This window comes from Cynocephalus volans, chromosome 8 (assembly GCF_027409185.1).
Source record: "Cynocephalus volans isolate mCynVol1 chromosome 8, mCynVol1.pri, whole genome shotgun sequence".
Taxonomy (NCBI): Eukaryota; Metazoa; Chordata; class Mammalia; order Dermoptera; family Cynocephalidae; genus Cynocephalus; species Cynocephalus volans.
The window spans coordinates 135766860-135786263 of record NC_084467.1 but is presented as its reverse complement, the minus strand read 5'-3'; the positions used below and the strand labels follow the sequence as shown (position 1 = coordinate 135786263).

General features: G+C 35.3%; 1 protein-coding gene across 3 annotated transcripts in view; it reads right to left on the bottom strand.

Annotated features, from left to right (window-relative positions):
• Positions 1-5536: 5536 nt before the first annotated feature.
• TOR1AIP1 (torsin 1A interacting protein 1) overlaps positions 5537-19404 on the bottom strand; it is a 32867-nt gene continuing 18999 nt past the window's right edge. For 2 of the 3 annotated variants that reach the window (XM_063105220.1, XM_063105222.1), the window contains 6 exons: positions 18418-18459; positions 17812-17880; positions 15103-15168; positions 11233-11277; positions 10810-10869; positions 5537-7894 (listed from right to left, as the gene is read on the bottom strand). In XM_063105220.1, the coding sequence (XP_062961290.1) occupies positions 7107-7894; positions 10810-10869; positions 11233-11277; positions 15103-15168; positions 17812-17880; positions 18418-18459 (1070 nt within the window). In that variant the 3' untranslated portion in view covers positions 5537-7106. The remainder of the gene's footprint in view (positions 7895-10809; positions 10870-11232; positions 11278-15102; positions 15169-17811; positions 17881-18417; positions 18460-19404) is intronic. The other variant, XM_063105221.1, reaches the window with a different exon arrangement.

Genomic DNA, 19404 nt, shown 5'->3' with positions numbered 1-19404 from the left:
ACACCAGTAAATGTGTTTTGATATCTAGAAAGCTGACCTAGTGATTCAGATAGAAAAGTAGATTAGATTCCCCAAATAAATTTCTGCTATCATCATCAACACATTGTGCATGCTTAAGCAATTTATTTAATCTCTTAGTATCTTAGTTTCTCCACCTATAAAATGGGGTCATAATATTTGCTAATAGATAATGTCAGCAAAGCACATGGAGAACCTTGGAAGAAAGGCGCCAGGAGTATCTTGCTATCTGAAGCATGACCTCATCCTGTCTGAGAAATGGACGTTACCGGGCTGGCTGATTATTCCAGCACCTTAATCCCAAACATTCCCTGTTCAATTTGCTTTTTGGCTTTATTCATTTCTATTTATACTCTTTATGTATTTTAGCTTCATTGTGCTGTTTTTGTTGTTTTGAGGAGAGTTGATGCTTTGAAGAAACCATGAAACTGGACTTTAATTTTTCGTCATCGTTTGAACTCTTATGCTTATATTTAGGATTTGAAACGAATTTTAAAAAAGCATTTAACTTTGGAATTATGGGAGATGATTATAGCTATGAGTGTTGTATTAGCCTTATCTATTCAATCCTTTTGTTAATTTATAGTTTTTTTCATATTATAAGGTAATATTTAGGGTGGGGTTTAAAAAAAGTGATTTTTAATGTGCAATATATATATATATTCCTCTCTACATTTTGTGAAAGCTTTAAGGCAGTTGTTGAGACTGCTGTAAATTTTGATGTTTCTGTCCCTTTTCTAGAGGAACAAGGGATGATTTAAGGGCAAGGGATTACCTGCTTAGAATTAAATCTGAGCTTAACCTATAGTCCAATCAACTAATACATGTTGATCTCCTCAGGAAAACTGCAAAGGTCAAGGGGCCATCTTGGGAATAAGCAGATGATTGAAAAAACAGGGCTGCTGATTCAATAACAAATCTTAAAGGTAAAGTCAGAGATAGTAAGCTGGCTGCTTTTCATGAATGCAAAAGCACTTCATTCCCTGTGTGTCTATCAACTGCTTATCCAAGGCTAATAAAAATATTTCAGAGGAGCAAATCTTTGGCCTTTGGAACCTACTAGTTAACAACAGGAAACCTATTTTTTTGGAACTATTTCCAAAGGAAAAGATTTCATTGGAATATGTCCACTAAGATGTCCATTTCAAGCAGCAGGTATGACACTACTCTAACACAGATTGAGACGGCTGTTGAATGATGGATAAATCATGGACTACAAGAGATAAAGAGACTCTTTCAGAGGAGACATCAAGCAAAATTCTTCAGGCTTTACAGTATTTTGAACTATTATAATCTTTGCCAATTTTATGCAATCAGCGTTAACAGAGACTAAATACCAGCTAGTTCAACTTACATTCAAATTAGGAAATGAGAACTATAGTAGGCCTTTGTTATTAGAAAGAAATTCTCCATAATAGGGTTTCAAACATTATTGTCAAGTTTTTATCTCTAAAGAGAGGTGTAAATTTCATTAGATAATCCAGTGATCCTGTGGGTCAGGCACTGTTACCTTAACTTATCTTGATTATATGTTTACGGTTTATAAGATATGGTTTAATATTTTTGCTCCATAAGAAGTGGATATTATGATGGGATGCAATGTAGAATGATGGTTAAGAATGCAGTTTTGGAGTCAGGCTAAGTTAAAATCTTAGCTCCACCAGTTACGAGCAGCATAGCTCTGGGTCTGTCTTTCCTCATCTGTAAGAGGGAGATAGTAATAGTACCTACTTAAAGATTATGAAGATTAAATGATACACTGTATGTATAGTGCCCAGCATGTTGCCTGGCACATAGTAAGTACTCAATAAACATTAGTGATTATTTACTCAATTTATAGACTATGCTAAGCTTGGAATGGGACATATGTTGTGTTCCCTAAGAAGCAGAATCTGAGACAAAATTTAAAGTACAGGTTGTTTATTAGGGTGTGCTCTTGGTATTGACACTTGTGGAAAGGAGAAGGAAGCAGGGTAAGGGTGGGGGAAGTCATGGTATAATACAGCCTCAGCGAACCCCATGGGGAAGCTCTGGAGGGCAGATGGCCCATCAGAGTTGCACTGCTGAGAAGGCCAGCCGTTTATCTCCACTCAATCAAATCAGTGGATGTGCACCTCTGTCCCTCTCCCCAGGCAAGGTCTTGCTTGGGTAAGGTGATCCTCTGTAGTTGAAGCAATCCATGAAGTGAAGGCTGTCCACTGAACGCACTCCCAGCAGCTGGCACAACAAATTCCTCCTTGAAAGGGGATCTGGCCGGTACATCTGTGTTCAACATGGGGTAGTGTGTGCAGCACTTGGAAAATAGCAAATTACAGTTGCTTGAATAAAAAAAAGTGAGGGCCTTTAAGGATGAGAGCAAGACAGTGAAGCTGAATAAGAATAAGCCATGGAAGTATAAAAATCATGTGTGTGTGATGGAAAAACCTTCTTGTTCTTTACAATCCCCGATTTTGGGGGTGGGTGGACTCTGGTAACTGCCAGGTCCTTCGTTTAATGAACATTGTGATAGGCTGGGGTTTGTAATGGAGGTGTAAGCTGGCAGAAAGCCCAAGTACTCTGCAAAACAAATCACATAAGAGGGTGGAAGTAAAAGCCAGTCACAGTTGATGCCACACAGGAAAAGGAGAGAGAGTTGTTAATGGTAAGAATTTTGATGAACAAAAATGGCTAACATTGCAGCCCTTTGATGTTCTTGGAACTTTCTAAATGCTTGCATGTATTAACTCACTTAATCCTCACAGCAACACGATAAGATAGTGTTTACATTATTTTCCCCATTTTGGAGATGAGAAAACTGAAGCATATAGAGGTTAAGTAATTTGCCAATGTCATTCAGCAGGAAAGGGGTGGAGCTGGGATTTGGACCTAGGCAGACTCCAGACTGTAGGGCTTGTTCTCTTAATGATACTGTCTTGCATTACAATAGGGGCGAGGATGATTCAGTTTCCCACGGAGTGTGTTGTGTGCTATGGTCAATTTTCTCTCTGTATGAAATTGCCAATGCTCTTGATGCAAATGGATTCCTTCTCAGGAATTAGAGGTGCTGAGGTTTGCATCAGGGCCGAGAGAGTTCATAACAGAAGCTGTATGGTATGCAAGGACAGTTAATCAACTCCTGGGTTACGTGCAGGCATTCTGAAAAAGATGAACTGTGAGTCAACACTGTGGTCATATGAGTTACAAACGCATGATACCTGTGTACCCAAATCTGCATCGATAGGACTGTGTGATGACTGTGTCATTATACTAAAAAAAAAAAATGTTTTTTTTTAAAAGATGACTGGTAAGAGGATCTCAACACTTGGCTTGGTGTTGTCAACACCACGCTCAGCCAGTGAGCCAACCGGCCATCCCTATATAGGATCCGAACCTGTGGCCTTGGTGTTATCAGCACTGCACTCTCCCGAGTGAGCCATGGGCCGGCCCCCCAAATATTTTTTATTGAAACATAATTAATTGTACATATCTGTGGGGTACAGCATTGAATATCAATATCTGTGTGCAATATGTGATGCTCAAATTAGGATAATTAGTATATTCAACATTTCATTATACTCAAACATTTTCAGACCATTCTCTCTCAACACTCACAGCCATCTCTTATCTGGATTATAATAACCTATTTAGGCGATAGAAGAAGATGTAAGGAAACTTGCTATTTTAAGAAAACTCAAATGCCAAATCTGTGGAAAGACCTCATGGCTTCCCAGTCTTTTCCCTTGATAGTAACCTTGCCCTTGAGGATCTTTCAGTAATAATCACTGTCTCTACCAGAGAAGTGCATTTCACTTTTACCATTTGCATTGGTCCTCTTCCTTTTTAAATTATTCATTGCACTGATGAATCCAGGCTGAAATAAGTTATATAAAGCTTTTAGAAAGGGCTCAGGAATAACAAGGGAAAAAAAAGATGCAATTTACCTACCTAATTAGGTAGGGGCTTGACCTTTTTATTCAATAAATATTTGAGCACTCTATTTGATTATCACCGTGCATATATTGATGACAGTTCCCTACTCTCAAGAGGAATATAGTAGTGGGAGTATGCTAAAGCTGTGACAGGGGTGATATAGGATAAATGAGAGCATAAAGAAGAGGTACCTAGCCACAGTGTTTATCACCTTAGTTACTTTAAAATGCTCAGGAAAGACAGGATGCTGTGCCCTCTTGATCATCTGGAAGATTCACCAGTCATTTGAGTCCTTTGGAGTGACTCATTCCCTCCCCACCTTGACTGGTTTGGGTGTGGACATCAGCCAGCTTTGGACAAGAGAATTTGAGCTGACTTCGGCTAGCAGCTTATAGAGGTTTCCCTTTGTCAGGGGCATTATCTGTTGTCTCATGATGGATTTTTCCAGCTCTGAAGTCACCCAACCCAGGAACTCCCTACCCCACACTGTTGGTTTTTATCATAATAAAGGTCTTATTGTTTAAGCTACAAAAAAATAGATAAAATTAAATTTAAAAATTTAAAAAGGTACTTAAAACAGTATTTGCAGGGAGGGAATTAGAGAAGATTACACTGAAGTTCTGCCTAAGCAGCCAAGGCCTTAAGAACAAATAAGAATTGGCGGAGCACGAGATTGGGGAAAGGGAGAGGGTAGGAAAAGAGTATAACAGAAATCTAACAATGTGCAAAAGAGCACAATATGTTTAGGAAATTGCAAGTAGTTCATTATGCCTAGAGTGTAGAGTGCAAGGGGTTCCTCCCTGTTTATGCTCAGGTGACAGGCTATAACTTCCCTACCACCCAGAAGGCCTTCAAGCACACCTGGGCTTCCTCTGAATCGAGGCCATAAAGAGATAGGCAGTCAAGGGAGTTTCCTCCTCTTCCTCATTCAGCTCAGGACTGACTTCTTCACCCTTGGTGGTTAATGCCAATAAAATCCTCTTCCTTAGAAAAAGACTCCACCTGCTCATACCACAGAATTTTACAATAACATGAGAGAAAACAGAATAATGTTTTAGGCAGCAATTACCTTAAACATAAATGCTCTTGAGCATGCATTCTCAATGGGGGTGAAAATTGGTTTGTGGTGGGCAAAAAAATCTATTTCATATAAAGCACAAAATTATATACAGTCCATAACAGATCTACAGTATATGTGTGGTATTAAAATTTCATGGGAGGGGATGATTAGGAAAAAAAAAAAAATCTAAAAAGGCGATTTAGAAATGTAATAAAGAAAAGCTTAAGAAATGTTGCTGTAGAGATACTTTTGCCAAGCTAGGAATACCTAAATTAACTCCACTTTAATGATAATTCAGAACAGAACATAATGGATAAAACAGAAAATCATGGCTATTCCATTTCTAATCAACGTACTTGTGAATGGATCCAATTCTTTGTTTCTTCTAACCAAAGTCATTAAAACTGTTCAAGTGTAAAGAAAACACTCAAGATTAATTAAAGAAAAAAAGGGTTTATAAATCATGAAATTTATAACGCATACAGGGAGTACAAACCAAGAAAGTAAATTTATTTAAATTACTAAAATAGCTTTTAAAGTCATTTACAGATCACCTGCTACAATTACTTTTTTTTTAAAAAGATATATGTAACATATTAATTACTTTAAAATTATTTGGGTCAGTGAAACATTTATTAAAAACATGTTTCTCCATATAATATGTATGTATAAAATAACACTTTTCAAAAACTCCTGTTTTATAATCCTCTATAAAATAAATCAGATGACCTTACTTCTGACAGTCAGAAACAAATTACAATACAGGGTATCAATTTACAGATACTGTAGTACTAATGGAAAGAAATTAGACCACTCTCTACCACCAGTTGTGGGACTGTCAGAGGATAAACGATGAAGCCAATGACCTGCTCTAGCACTCTAAACACAATATTTTCATTAAAGGTTTGTGGACAATAAAACAAGGTCGATCCAGAATTATGGTTTTAGGAAAACCAAAGCAGTTAACAAATGAGAAAGCTCGGTTACAGATGCAAAGTCATGACTAAAATACTATAGTAGTATGGAAATGCATTTAACATTTGTTCATATATGGTAAAGTTCACTTTCTTGGCTTGAGGTACTATTAATAACATTTATCATGTGCATAGTAAATCTTTATGTTTATTATGGAGGGGAGTGTCATTAAAGGACAGACCACAACAAGTGGGCTCACAGAAAATTAAATCCGTCTTCAGTAGCCCAGGAAAGCTGGTTAACAAATGGTTTATCAATTCCTGAAACTATATTTCTTAATTCAAACAAAAGCTTTGGGATATCTCCAAAATAAACTGCTCTGAATTAACCTACCCTTCAGAGTCAAATGAGCAAATATATTAAACCTCGTGAGATACATGCTTTAAAAATCCTTGAAAGGACCAAGAATTTCTTGGAGAAAAAAAAAAAGGAAATTTAAAAAACAAATCTCAACAGAATTCATTGAGTTAACAGAGTTCATATACCTATGTTTGACTAATCTATCTCTCAGTGGGTTATTCTAACATTTCATCTTGAAGTTTTTTTTTCTCCTCTTACCCTCCCTATTTCACAATTTCTCTCTCTTTCCTTGCCTCCTTCTCTCCACCCTCCAAAAACAAAGGAAAAAAAATTCAAACACACACAGATGACCTTTCATTACTTCTGTTCCTGTAAGCAGAACCTGACTAAGGAACTCACACCTAAATAGTGTAAAAGGGAACATAATGGGAAAACCCACGTTTACATTTAGGGAGCTGCCTTACTAATAAACTCAATAAATTCTGTGAAAAATCCATGTTAAAAAATCGGGAAGATTCATAAGAAAGGAGCCTAATCCCTCTCATTGGTCACCCATAGCAGTAATGACTCAGTCCAGAATTAAAATAGATCCTCTATGAGACTCCATATAATTTACGTTCTTAAGATACTCTTAACAAAGCTCTCAATGGAAACAGAAATGATTCTCTCAAATAACAGATAATTAGGTTGAATAAATGATTTAGATGTTCCATGTTTACGAAAGAATTTAACTTCCTTTAAAAAGAAACCAATTCTTTCAAGAAGAGCTCTGAATCCTGTCTCTGGTTGGAAAGTCTGAAAAATTCTCAGAACTTGAGACATGATTTTTTCCTGCTCTCACCCCTTATAAGCAGATGCCCCTTTTCAGGGCATTCTCAGGTTGTACAGGTAGGACTAAGTGAGAAATACGGCTCCAGAGCCCATTCAATTTGTCTGGGTCCATATGATTGTAGGAGTTGGGTGTGTTAGAGTTGGTAAACTTGACTTTAAGGAAATCCCTCACTTTTTCTTCAATTTCCTTTAGGCCTAAGCTGGTTCCAAGTGTCTCTTCCTCCAATAAGACAGTCAGGACTAAGGCTACATCTTTGAAGGCTGCATTTTCATGGTCACAATATTTATAGAAGATCAAAGTAGAGCCTGCGGGCAGTGACTCGAAGCGGTGTACCACAGCTGCATTCTGGCCATTTCTGAACCCATTGCTCAGTTCCTGATCTACTTCTAGTTTGACAGTATCACTGTCTCGAGCAGCTTTGCCTGCCCCATCAATCCGGATGGCACGAACACTACGGAAGGAAGAATAGGCATCAGCAATTTGTTCACTCAGACACTTAAGTGCTTCTTCAGCGTCTCGGGCAGCAGTGAGCAGCAAGATGGCAGGCTGAGCCCGAGGACGGGAGCTATTGAGATGTTTTTCCAGGAGCGTTAGGCTCCTTTTCCATAGCTTCTCATCTTGACCTTGGTACTTATTCATAAGTTGTTTCATCTGGTTCTGGAACTCTTGAACTGCAGTGGTTTCTACCTCAGGAGTATGAGTGAACAAAACACTCCCAAAGGCAAGAGCAACTATCAGAAAAAGTAGCCACCACCTCTTTGCCTTGACAAAAGATGCATTTTTGGGTTGTCCAGTCACTTCTGTTCAGAAAAAAAGAAATGACAGATATAAGTAACATTTTCTTAGATTCAAGGGTGAGTTTTTAATTAGTATTAATCTTTATAAATATTAGGCAAAAGAGGAAGGACTTTAAAGAAAGGGGCTGATAATTTTCTTTCTTAAAGAAATAAAATAATTTATAAAGTTTTCAAGAAGATCTCATAGGCTTTAAGTTATGTGTATAAATACACATATATCTCTTCAACATAAAAATGATAAAAAGTCTTCAAGGAAAAAGTAGAATTTAAACATATAAAATGAAAAAAAAAAAGAAAAATAAATAAATAAAATAAACATATAAAATGGCATAAACAAGTCAGAAATAAAACCATTTATAAAGAAAAATTTATTACCACTGCTAATAGCTGGCAGATAATATTAAAAGACCCTTTATAAAATATTTTTTAATTTAGAAACTCAGCAGTTCACACGGGTAATTATCCAAGGTGGAATATTTCTGAAGTATATAAAGGGATAAAGAAAAGGATGCAATATAAGTGAACATCTTCCATGTATCATAATAGCTAGCTGTCCCTTTAGATGCTTACCTATCTTTTTGTGGTATTCAGCTTAACACTGATAAAATTTAGTTTGCAACTCATCCCTAATTATTATTTGCAATAATGAAAATATCAGTTTACATTTATCTAGTGCTTTTCAGTTTATAAAGCACTTTCTCATACACTTTTTCATTTAATCAGATAATCATATGATAGTAACAACAATCCTTTTATATGTTTTATTTACTGATTGACTTCTTTGATAATAATTGTACTAGGGACCTTTCAGAGCAACAGTTCTCAAAGTGTGGTCTGTGGGGTGCCTCAAGACTGTATTTTAGGGGAGGATCCATGAGGTTAAAGCTATTCTCATAATACTAAGATATTATTTCACTTTTCCACTGTGCTGACATTTGCACAGATGGTGCAAAAGCAATGGTGGGAAAAACTTCTGATGCCCTGGCATCAATCATAGGGCAATCACCAAACTGTACTAGTACAGTTATTGTACTTTTCACTGCCGTGCAGTCAAGGTTAAAAATGGGGGGGGGGAGGGCAGTTACACTTAAAAGTGTCCTTTGTGAAGCTCTTAGTACTTATTTTATTAAATCTTAATCCTTGAGTACATATCGTTTCAATATTCTGTGTGAAGAAATGGGAAGTATACATAAGGAACTTACATATAGTACAGTACAATGGCTGTCTCAAGGAAGAGAACTCTGCAACTAAACTGCAAATTGAATTAGCCCTTTTTTCATGGAATACCATTTTAATTTGAAAGAACAAATAAAAAACCATCATGGTTAATTACATTTGTGTATCTGGCAGACATTCTCTTGAAAATGAACAAAGTGAGCCTGTTACTTCTAGGGAAATTGACAATATTGGTTGCCAATTATAAAATTCAAGTTTTCAAGTGAAAATAAGGACTTGGGAAATATTTTATCTGCCACCATGAGCTTGACCGCTCCCAATACTTAAAGACGTTTTTAAACTCGTGAGATTGGTGGTGATATTAACAAATATGATCTTTTATATTGTATTACAAATGTGTCAACATTTGGAAGAGCTGCATATTTTAGTAAACCAATATTTTCCGAATGACCAGTGCATGATATCCCAATTCAAAGTACAGTTGGCCCTGTGTATCTGTGGGTTACACATCTGCAGATTCAACCAACCTCAGATCAAAAATATTCAGAAAAGAAAAATAAATAAATAAAAAGTAACACAACAATAAAAAATACAAATAAAAAAACAATACAGTATAACAACTATTTACATAGCATTTACATTATATTACGCTAGAGATAATTTAAAGTATATGGGAGGATGTGCATAGGTTACATGCAAATATTACATCATTTTATATAAGGGACTTGAGCATCTTCTAATTTTGATATCTGTGGGGTCCTGGAACCAACCACCCAGGGATACTGAGGGATGACTGTATTAAAAAGACCAATGCATTTTAATGTAACATAGTACGAAAAGATCATTAATGTGGTTTCAGATTTCATATTTCAAACAACATTTAAGAAACTACCCCTTGTTGAGTTTTGGATAGCATCAAAAAAGAATATCCACAATTATCTGAAAAGGCTATTAAAATTCTTCATATCTGTATAAAACTGGATTTTCTGCAGATACTTCGATCAAAACAATACATTGTAACAGACTGAACATGGAAGCAGATATTAGAATACAGCTCCATTTTATTAAGTCAGGCATTAAAAAGATTAGGAAAAATGCAAAGCAATGTCACTCTTCTTACTAAATTATTTTTAAATAATAAACTAATAAATATTTAAACAATTTCTCAATTTTAATTTCTAGGTAAATATGGATAGATATAATCCACATTTTTTTAAAAAAAAGGTCTTCGGGGTACTTAATAACTTTACTAATATAAAGGTGTACTGGGACCAAAAAAAATTAAGAATCACTGTTAACTAATTTTCTTAGTACTCATTCATGAGAATAAACAGGCTTAGAGAATGAAAGAAACTTGCTCCAAAGCTATACAGGAGGTAAGTGGTAAAATCTAGTTCAAATACAGGCCTGTGGACTCCAAAACTCATGGTAATCCCATTATGTCATGCTATGTGCTCTCTTATGATTCAGCATGGTTTGCTCAGTTGACAGTATTAGAGCTTTGCTTATTAACTTTTAATTTTGGTCTTATGGACAATAAAGTGAAGGGGAAAACCAGACAATATTTCATATAGTTTGCTCATAAAGAATTTTACTGGTAGTAAAATATATGCTTTTCCCTCTGAAGTGCTTAAATATGATTCTTCAAATAGACTAAGTGATACTGCTGTCAAAATTTTTAAACAATTATGGACTACCAATTTTAGAGATTCACTTAATCAAAATGGAACAGACAAACTTACGTTGGCTGGAGGTTGATGGAGGAGACTGGTTTCTAACTTCTGATGTCTGAATGCTGTCATCTAATGATAGGAGTAATAAAAAAAGACTTTCAATGTACATTTCTAACTTTGAGTATGTATTTCTAATAGAGAAAGAAGATACAAATTCCACCAAGAGAAAAAAAGGCAGAGATCAACCAGAAGCAGAAGAAAATGCAGAATATTAGAATGCCCATTAGACTGAAAGCTCCTTGAGAAACAATACCTATAGTTATTCACAGCATGTAGTGGTCTAGTACAAAGCGCACACTCAACACTTAGTTTTGAGAGAAAGCCTTGAAGTATTTGACCCATAATTATTTAATAAGATTGTTGAAACTTCTGGAATAAAGGTAAGAGAACAAAGAAAATAAGCACACCACAATAAAAGGAAACATATTATACCATCTGAAAAACTGCCATATATTGAACTCTTGCCTGGTGAAGATGCTGTAAAAAGGGGGAAAAAGACAAAATGTGGATTATGGATTACTGAATTATCTGGATAAGGTGTTTCAATATAAAACTCAATCTTAATCCTCACTATTTGCTACCTCAAACTGATTAAAACATTTCCTCTGGGTCTTCTGATCATTTTTCAAATATTATTTTTAAAATCATATTTTAAAACTTTTCATCATTTCTGTTAGTAGACAAGTAATTCTGTTTTAGGTCTGTGGTTGAACAATAAAGCTCAATAATAATTTTCTCACAACTCCATCGAAGCTCTGCTTCCATCATTACTTTAGAAAATAAATCAAAAACTATCCTAACCCTTCCCCTTTTCCCTCCATCTTTCTTAGCATGGCAGCAGGTTTTAACATTTAAGAGGAAACGGAGGGACAGGATTCAGAGGGTGGAGAGGCTGAGTCCAATTCGTGTGACCTACATTTACCAGAACTGCCATCTACAACTTGCCTGAAATTTTATAACTTTTATATATTTAAATGATCTTCCTGGTGGATCTTCCTTATGTTTCTCAACAGCTTTCATTTGAGAAACACTGGACTAAACTGGAGGAATAAAATTAGCACTGCTAAGATACAGAAATAGCCTCATTTTTGGTCATATGAAACCCAAATAAAATGACATCAATCCTAACTCTCAGAGGCACATTGTTTTTCAATTACTAATTCAGCTTAGGAAACTTGATTATTTAGAATTTTCTAAGTTAGGTTATCAAATTTACAACTGTATTACTTAAAACAACAACAACAAAAAACAACTAAAACAAAAAATCCCTAAACCCATCAGATAATGGTTATCTTGAATAACTCAGTCCATGATTGCAAAGATCAAATGAGGTAATATACAGGAATATCTCATTTTATTGCACATTGCTTTACTGCACTTCACAGATATTGTGGTTTTTACAAATTAAAGGTTTGGGGTAACCCTGCCTGGAGCAAGTCTATTGGTGCACTTTTTCCAACAGCATGTGATCACTTTGTGTCTGGTTCATATTTTGGTAGTTCTTTTGATATTTCAAACATTTTCATTATTATTATTATATCTGTTATGATGATCTGTGATCAGTAATCTTTGATGTTACTATTGTAATTGTTTTAGAGTTCCACCAACTGGCTGTTCCCCCATCTGTCTTCCTCTCCTAGGGTCCCTGAGACACAACAATATTGAAATTAGGCCAATTAATGACCCTGCCATGGCCTCTAAGTGTTCAAGTGAAAGAAAGAGACGCACGTTTCTCACTTTAAATCAAAAGCTAGAAATGATTAAGCTTGGTGAAGAAGGCATGTCAAAAGCTGAGTCAAAAGCTTATCTTCTTGTGCCAAACAGCCAAGTTATGAATACAAAGGAAAAGTTCTTGAAGAAAATTAAAAGTGCTACTCCAGTGAACACAGGAATAAGAAAGTGAAACAGCTTTATTGTTGGTAGGGAGAGTTGTAGTGGTCTAGAGAGAATATTAAATCAGCCAAAACATTCCCTAAGCCAAAGCCTAATCCAGCAAGGTCCTAAAACTCTTTAATTTTAGGAAGACTGAGGGAGGTGAGGAAGCTGCAGAAGAAGTCTGAAGCTAGCAGAGGTTTATTCATGAGGTTTTAAGGAAAAAAGCCATCTCCATAACATAAGGGTGCAAGATGAAGCAGCAAGGGCTGATGTGGAAGCTGCAGCAAGTTAGACAAAAGATCTAGCTAAGACAATTGATAAATGTGGCCACACTAACAACAGATTTGCAACGTAGATGTAGTAACTTTATATCGGAAGAAGATGCTATCTAGAACTTTCACAGCTAGAGAGGAGAGGTCAATGCCTGGCTTCAAAGCTTCAAAGGACAGGCTGACTCTTTTGGTAGGGGTTAATGCAGCTGGTGACTTTAACTTGAAAGTCAATGCTCATTTGCCATTCTGAAAATCCTAGGGCCCTTGAGAATTATGCTAAATCTATTTTGCCTGTCCTCTATAAATGGAATAAAGCCTAGAAGACAGCATATCTGTTTACAGCATGGTTTACTAAATATTTTAAGCCCACTGTTGAGACTTACTGCTCAGAAAAAAGATTCCTTTCCAAATATTACCATTCAGGGGCAATGGACCTGGTTACCCAAGAGCTCTGATGGAGATGTACAAGGAGATTAATGGTGTTTTCATGCTTTCTAACACAATACCCATTCTACAGCCCATGGATCAAGGAGTAATTTCAACTTTCAAGACTCATGTGAAAAATACATTTCATAAGGCTACAGCTGACATAGACAGTGATTCCTTTGATGGACCTGGGCAAAGTAAATTAAAAAACTTCTGGAAGGGATACACCATTCTAGATTCCATTAAGAACATTCGTGATTCATGGAAGGAGGTCAAAATATCAACATTAACAGGGGTTTGGAAGAAGTTCATTCCAACCCTCATGAATGACTTTGAGAGGTTCAAGACTTCAGTGGAAGTAGTAACTGCAGGTGTGATTGGAAACAACAAGAGAATTAGAATTAGAAGTGGAGCTTTAAGATGTGACTGCAACCTCATAAAATTTAACAGATGAGAAGTTTCTTCTTATGAATGAGCAAAGAAAGTAGTTTCTTGATATTGAATCTGCTCCTGGTGGAGATGCTGTGAGCACCGTTGAAATAACAACAAAGGATTTAGAATATTACACAAACTTAGGTGATAAGGCAATGGCAGGATTTAAGAGGACTAACTCTAGTTTTTTAAAGAAGTTCAAACAGCATCACATGCTACAGAGAAATCTTTCATGAAAGAAACAGTCAATTGATGCAGCAAACTTAACTGTTGTCTTATTTTATGAAATTGCCACAGCCAACCCAACCTTTAGCAACCACCATGCTGACCATTCAGCAGCCATCAACACTGAGGCAAGACCGTCCACCAGCAAAAAAGATAACTTGCTGACGGCTCAGATGATCCTTACCAGTTTTTGTCAATAAAGTATTTTTTAATGAAGATATGTACATTGTTTTTTTTCCCCCCAGACATAATGCTATTGCACACTTCACAGACTACAGTATAGTGTAAACATAACTTTTATATGCACTTGGAAACCAAAAATTTGTGACTCACTTTATTGTGGTGGTCTGGAACTGAATCCACAATATCTCTGAGATATCCTTGTATATGAAAATGCTATGAAGTGCTATTCTATGATGTTAACGATGAATTATGTGTCACACATAATACTAATGTAATTCACAGAACTCGAACACATACTTAGCAGAGTATACACTGCTCAGGCATGGCATTGTCTAAGTTAATCTCTATCCCTCTTAACAAAATTTCTGAAAAAATTCTGAAAAAAAACTTCTTAAAAGAGAAAGCTCAAGCTTTTCCAGTCTGAAGAATAATATAACAATCAATCACTCTATAAAAGTAAAGAGTGTAGGGCATAAATCTTCCACAGTTATTACTGTACAAAATATTGTTAACAATAAACATTAAACCTATGTGATAGCTAGACTTTAAAAAATTGTGTCTACATATATAAGCTCACCACAAATAACCTGTTTATAGGCACTTATGTCTCTAAAGGTAAGAACATTGAGGTTCACAAGGTTAGTGACTACCAAGATTACTCAATTAGTAAGTGGAGAAGCTAGTACAGTAACCCAAGCGCTCTAACTCCAAACTCTATTTTCTTTTCTCTATACCAATGTTAGAGACAGGTTCCAAAGCATGTATACAAGAGTAAGTTCAAAAAGTTTGTGGAAAAATAGAACTGAAAGATGTATTAGTCTGTTTATCCTGCTTATAATAGAATACCTGAAACTGGATAATTTATAAGAAAATGAAGTTTATTTCTTACAGTTCAGAGGCTCGGAAGACCACAGTCCGGGGGTCACATCTGGAGAGGGCCTTCTTGGTGATGGCTCTAAAGAAATCCAGGGTATCACATGGTGAATGGGCTGTGCAAGATAGTTAACCTCTTCTCTTGTTCTCCTTTTAAGACCATTGGAACCACATTACCACCCATTAAACCATCAATGGATTAATCCATTCATGAGGGTATAGTCCTCACCTCTTAAAGGCCCCACCTTACATTACCATAATAGGATTTCCCACTCTCTTAACACTATTAGAGTGGGGATTAAGCTTCCAATACATGAACCCTTGGGGGACACATTTAACCCATAGTGAAAGATAATACAAATCTTTCCACGAACTTTTTGAAGACCTCTCGTACTAATGGTCTAACCTCTCCATAGACATATTCTTCCCTATGCTGTTTTATCACCTGACAAACAGGAAAACGTAAAGATTGTAGTGCCATCTTCCCCAGAAGGTTATGATGCAGGGGGAAACCTGAACTGGGACCCATCTACCCAGGGAACTGGTGCTAACATGGGGTGACAAGAAGGATCTGAAGTCCCAGGTTCTTGAAATTTAAGAATGACATGTTTTTCTCACCAAAGCAGACAAAAATGTATACTTAAGAGAATGAGATAAGAAATTTGAAATACTAAGAAAAACATTTAAAAAATTATCTTGAAGAGAAATCTATTATAAGGCTATTTGAAAATCACTGTAGTCTTCTACTTCCTGTGAAAATATTTTCTTTCTGGTTTCTGGTTACTGTTTTATCATAAAGTCTTCATGTGGTTAAAGGTCTAAAAAATTCTGTTATGGGCGTTGGTATTGAGGGACAATAACTACGATGGCTTCCGGTGCTTTGACGAAACCTCAGATGCGTGGCCTTCTGGCCAGGCGTCTGCGATCTCATATTGTTGGAGCATTCGTTGTATCCCTGGGGGTTGCAGCTTTCTATAAGTTTGCTGTGGCTGAACCAAGGAAGAAGGCATATGCAGATTTCTACAGAAATTATGATTCCATGAAAGATTTTGAGATGAGGAAGGCTGGTATCTTTCAGAGCACCAAGTGATTTTCTAATGTAAAGAATTTCTTTGGATTGAGTTTCATAGAAGTTTGTCACTGACCTGTGTTCCTGAACTATGAAAATGAATATGTGGGCTAAGGGATAGTTTCTCTTAATAAATAAACAATTAACAAATAAAAAAAAAAAATTCTGTTACATGCACATTTCTGGTATGTTACTTCATAAATCTCAAAGGTCAATACAGCACCTATACATGGTAGATGGCTATCTACCAATGTACAACTATATATGCCATAATAAATACTCTAATTTAAGAAAAAGTAGAAATTCAAACAGACAAAATACTAAAAACTGGCTATCAGTTTAGCAGCTAAAAAGATCTACTTCTAAATTTTAATCAAATATTCAATATAATTATTTTTTCTTCTGAATTGCAGTGCCTAATTGGAGGAAATAATAATTATATAAACATTTTCTGATAATGTGTACTACCTTCACTTACCTGGAAGTCATTTATCTGATATTAATTACTTTGAATATATAGTTAGGAACTAAGAAATAACATAAGAAGCCTCTAAACTTTTCATAGTATACATAGTGAAACTCATGCATTTTTACTTCTAAGAGTATGTCCTAGGTCTCCAAATTTCATTTTAATTTTTGATTCTGTTATAAACATAATTTTAATAAGCCGAACAATTAATATTTGGTTTTCTAACTACAATAGGTCAGGAAGACCAGATTGCAAGAGGAAATAATTTCTAATAGCAGGCACACACTGTGATAAGAAATGACAGCCAACAATAAGGCAAGGGTAAAAAGCTACTTCAGCTGTAGACAGCTGAAGAACTCATATGTGGGTAAAAATTTCACTACTGAGAAAAAATAAATTGTGACTATTATTACTTTACTGATGATAAAACAAAGCCAGAGAGGTAATCTCGTCCAATTACAGAGTTAATCATTTCATGAGCAAGAGACACATGATGGGGATTTTTATATTATTTGAATAAAAGTAAGGGGATACCTAATGACGTCAAGACTTATTGTGGTAAAATGACTAAAGAAGGGATAGAGGTTAAAGGTCACTTAAGGCAGAGACTATGCACTACGCATGATTTTTTTTATACACTCAAGGTTTAATGAGGACACATTTCTACAAAAATTATGATAGGCACTGAGTTCAAAGTATGATAGTTTCATCACATCATTTTATTGTATTTCTTAAATTCTGTGACATTTAATCCATCCTAAATCTAAACATGAAAATACAATTTGTAAATGTCAGCCTTTATTAACTAAAATGATGGGTATGCAAAGCCGCTCCAAGTGGTTATTTATACAAACAAAGCCTGCTAAAAGCAAAATACAGGTATTGTCAAGAGCAGAACTGCATTATCACATCCAGATTGTACTGCTGCTAGAACTGAAAACTTGTCAAGTCTTAGACTCATCATCCACTGGTTTTCTCACACCACTGTCTACATTCTATACCCAGTCCATCTGCTGTCAGTCCAAGCAAACGAAAACTACTAAACTAGTAATCATAGCTGCACTTTATTAGTGAAATCACAAAAAACCTAAATGCTTATATGAAGAACTAAATATTTTTGTATATTTGATAATCAAGAAAAACATAGCAAATAAAATTATTTCAGTAACATGGATATAACTACTTACTTTGCATCCTAGTCCTTATTCCTGTGGTTTGTTCCATCCATTCCTGAGAGTTTTTTTTATATCTCAAGCCTGAAGCAAATACATATATGAAAATACCATTTCACATACTTTGAAAGCTTATACCACACTCAAATATTATAAGATAAATCTATCAGAAAGGCAAAATAAAGAGGGGAGTAAACTGGTGAAAGCAATAGTTTCAGAAGTAAAAGATAATTTCAAAGGATATCAGTGAGGATTATTCACTTTCCACAGCAAAACAGGTAGCAAATAACTATACAAGGATTATCACCTAAAAGACAAAACTATGTACAAGTCTTTGGTCTGTGAAAATGACTGAGTTTCAAAAACTCTTCATTAGATTTCAATGTTATTTAAGAACAAAAGTTAACCATTTACTCTTGCAAGTAAATTACTTATGGTAAAATAGCCTTGAACACATTTCTACCTCACAAAATAATTATCACATATAGTACCAATGTGTGGTGGATTAAAAAAGCAAAGAGGGTAAAATGACTTAAAACCCTATTAGAGCTTTTTGTTGGCAAAAAAAAGGCAGGGTTAGATTTGATTGACTGAAAAAAGAGCAGACAACCAAGCACTTACGTAGCCCTAAACTTGGCTCACCATGAGTTGTGAAGTCTTGACCTGAAACAGAAAACAGGAATAAGGTCATAGAATCCTTGGGAAAAAAAATTTAAAAAGATACTGTATAGAAATTTTTCTTGTTTACTATGGATACTGTAAACCAAAAAAAACCCCCAAAACACAACAAAAAACCCCAAAACTTTCTCTTGTAAGTCCCAAACATATACGATATACATTTTTTTTTTTTTTTTTTACATTTCTAAACTTCAAAATGTTCAGGAATTGAACAACAGAAATCAGCTTTAGGATCACTACCATCAAAATAATGGTTAAATGTGATGTTTACCAGATGTCACGAATAATTTTACTTAACTCTCACATCTTATGTGGTAGAAACTATTAATATCCCTATTTTGCAAATAAGGGAAAACTGAAATTGATAATTTCCCCAAGATTAATATCTAAAAGTAGTGAGGCTGAGATACAAATCCAGGCAGTCTATACTATATACCATATAATATAGAAAGGTATGTACTATATGTGAAAATTTGTGGATACTGCAAAGTAGCTATGAAATAAAAGATGCTACTTCAACTTTTAAGATGATATTTAAGGACAACTGTAAAATGATGCAATGGGAAAATTAGAAAATGACATTACAATGATAATGAGGTAAATTTTCAAATCTGACCTACAGAAACTAGTTACTTCTAACCCACTGACGATACATACAAGTATCAATGTAGATTTATTTTCAACTTTACTTTTTCTGAATACAAATGCAAAATATGCTAGCTGTAAAAAAAAAAACAGTGCCATACTAGAAATGTGTGACTTAAAAAATCATGAATGTCTAGTAAGTACCTGCTATGTGCAAAACACTGAGTGCAGGAATACCATGGTAAATAAGACAGATATTCTTCCAGATTTGTTTCTAGTCTATACTAATAAAATACTTTTTAAAAAAGTGGACACATGCTTTTTAATATTTTCTTTGATCAAATT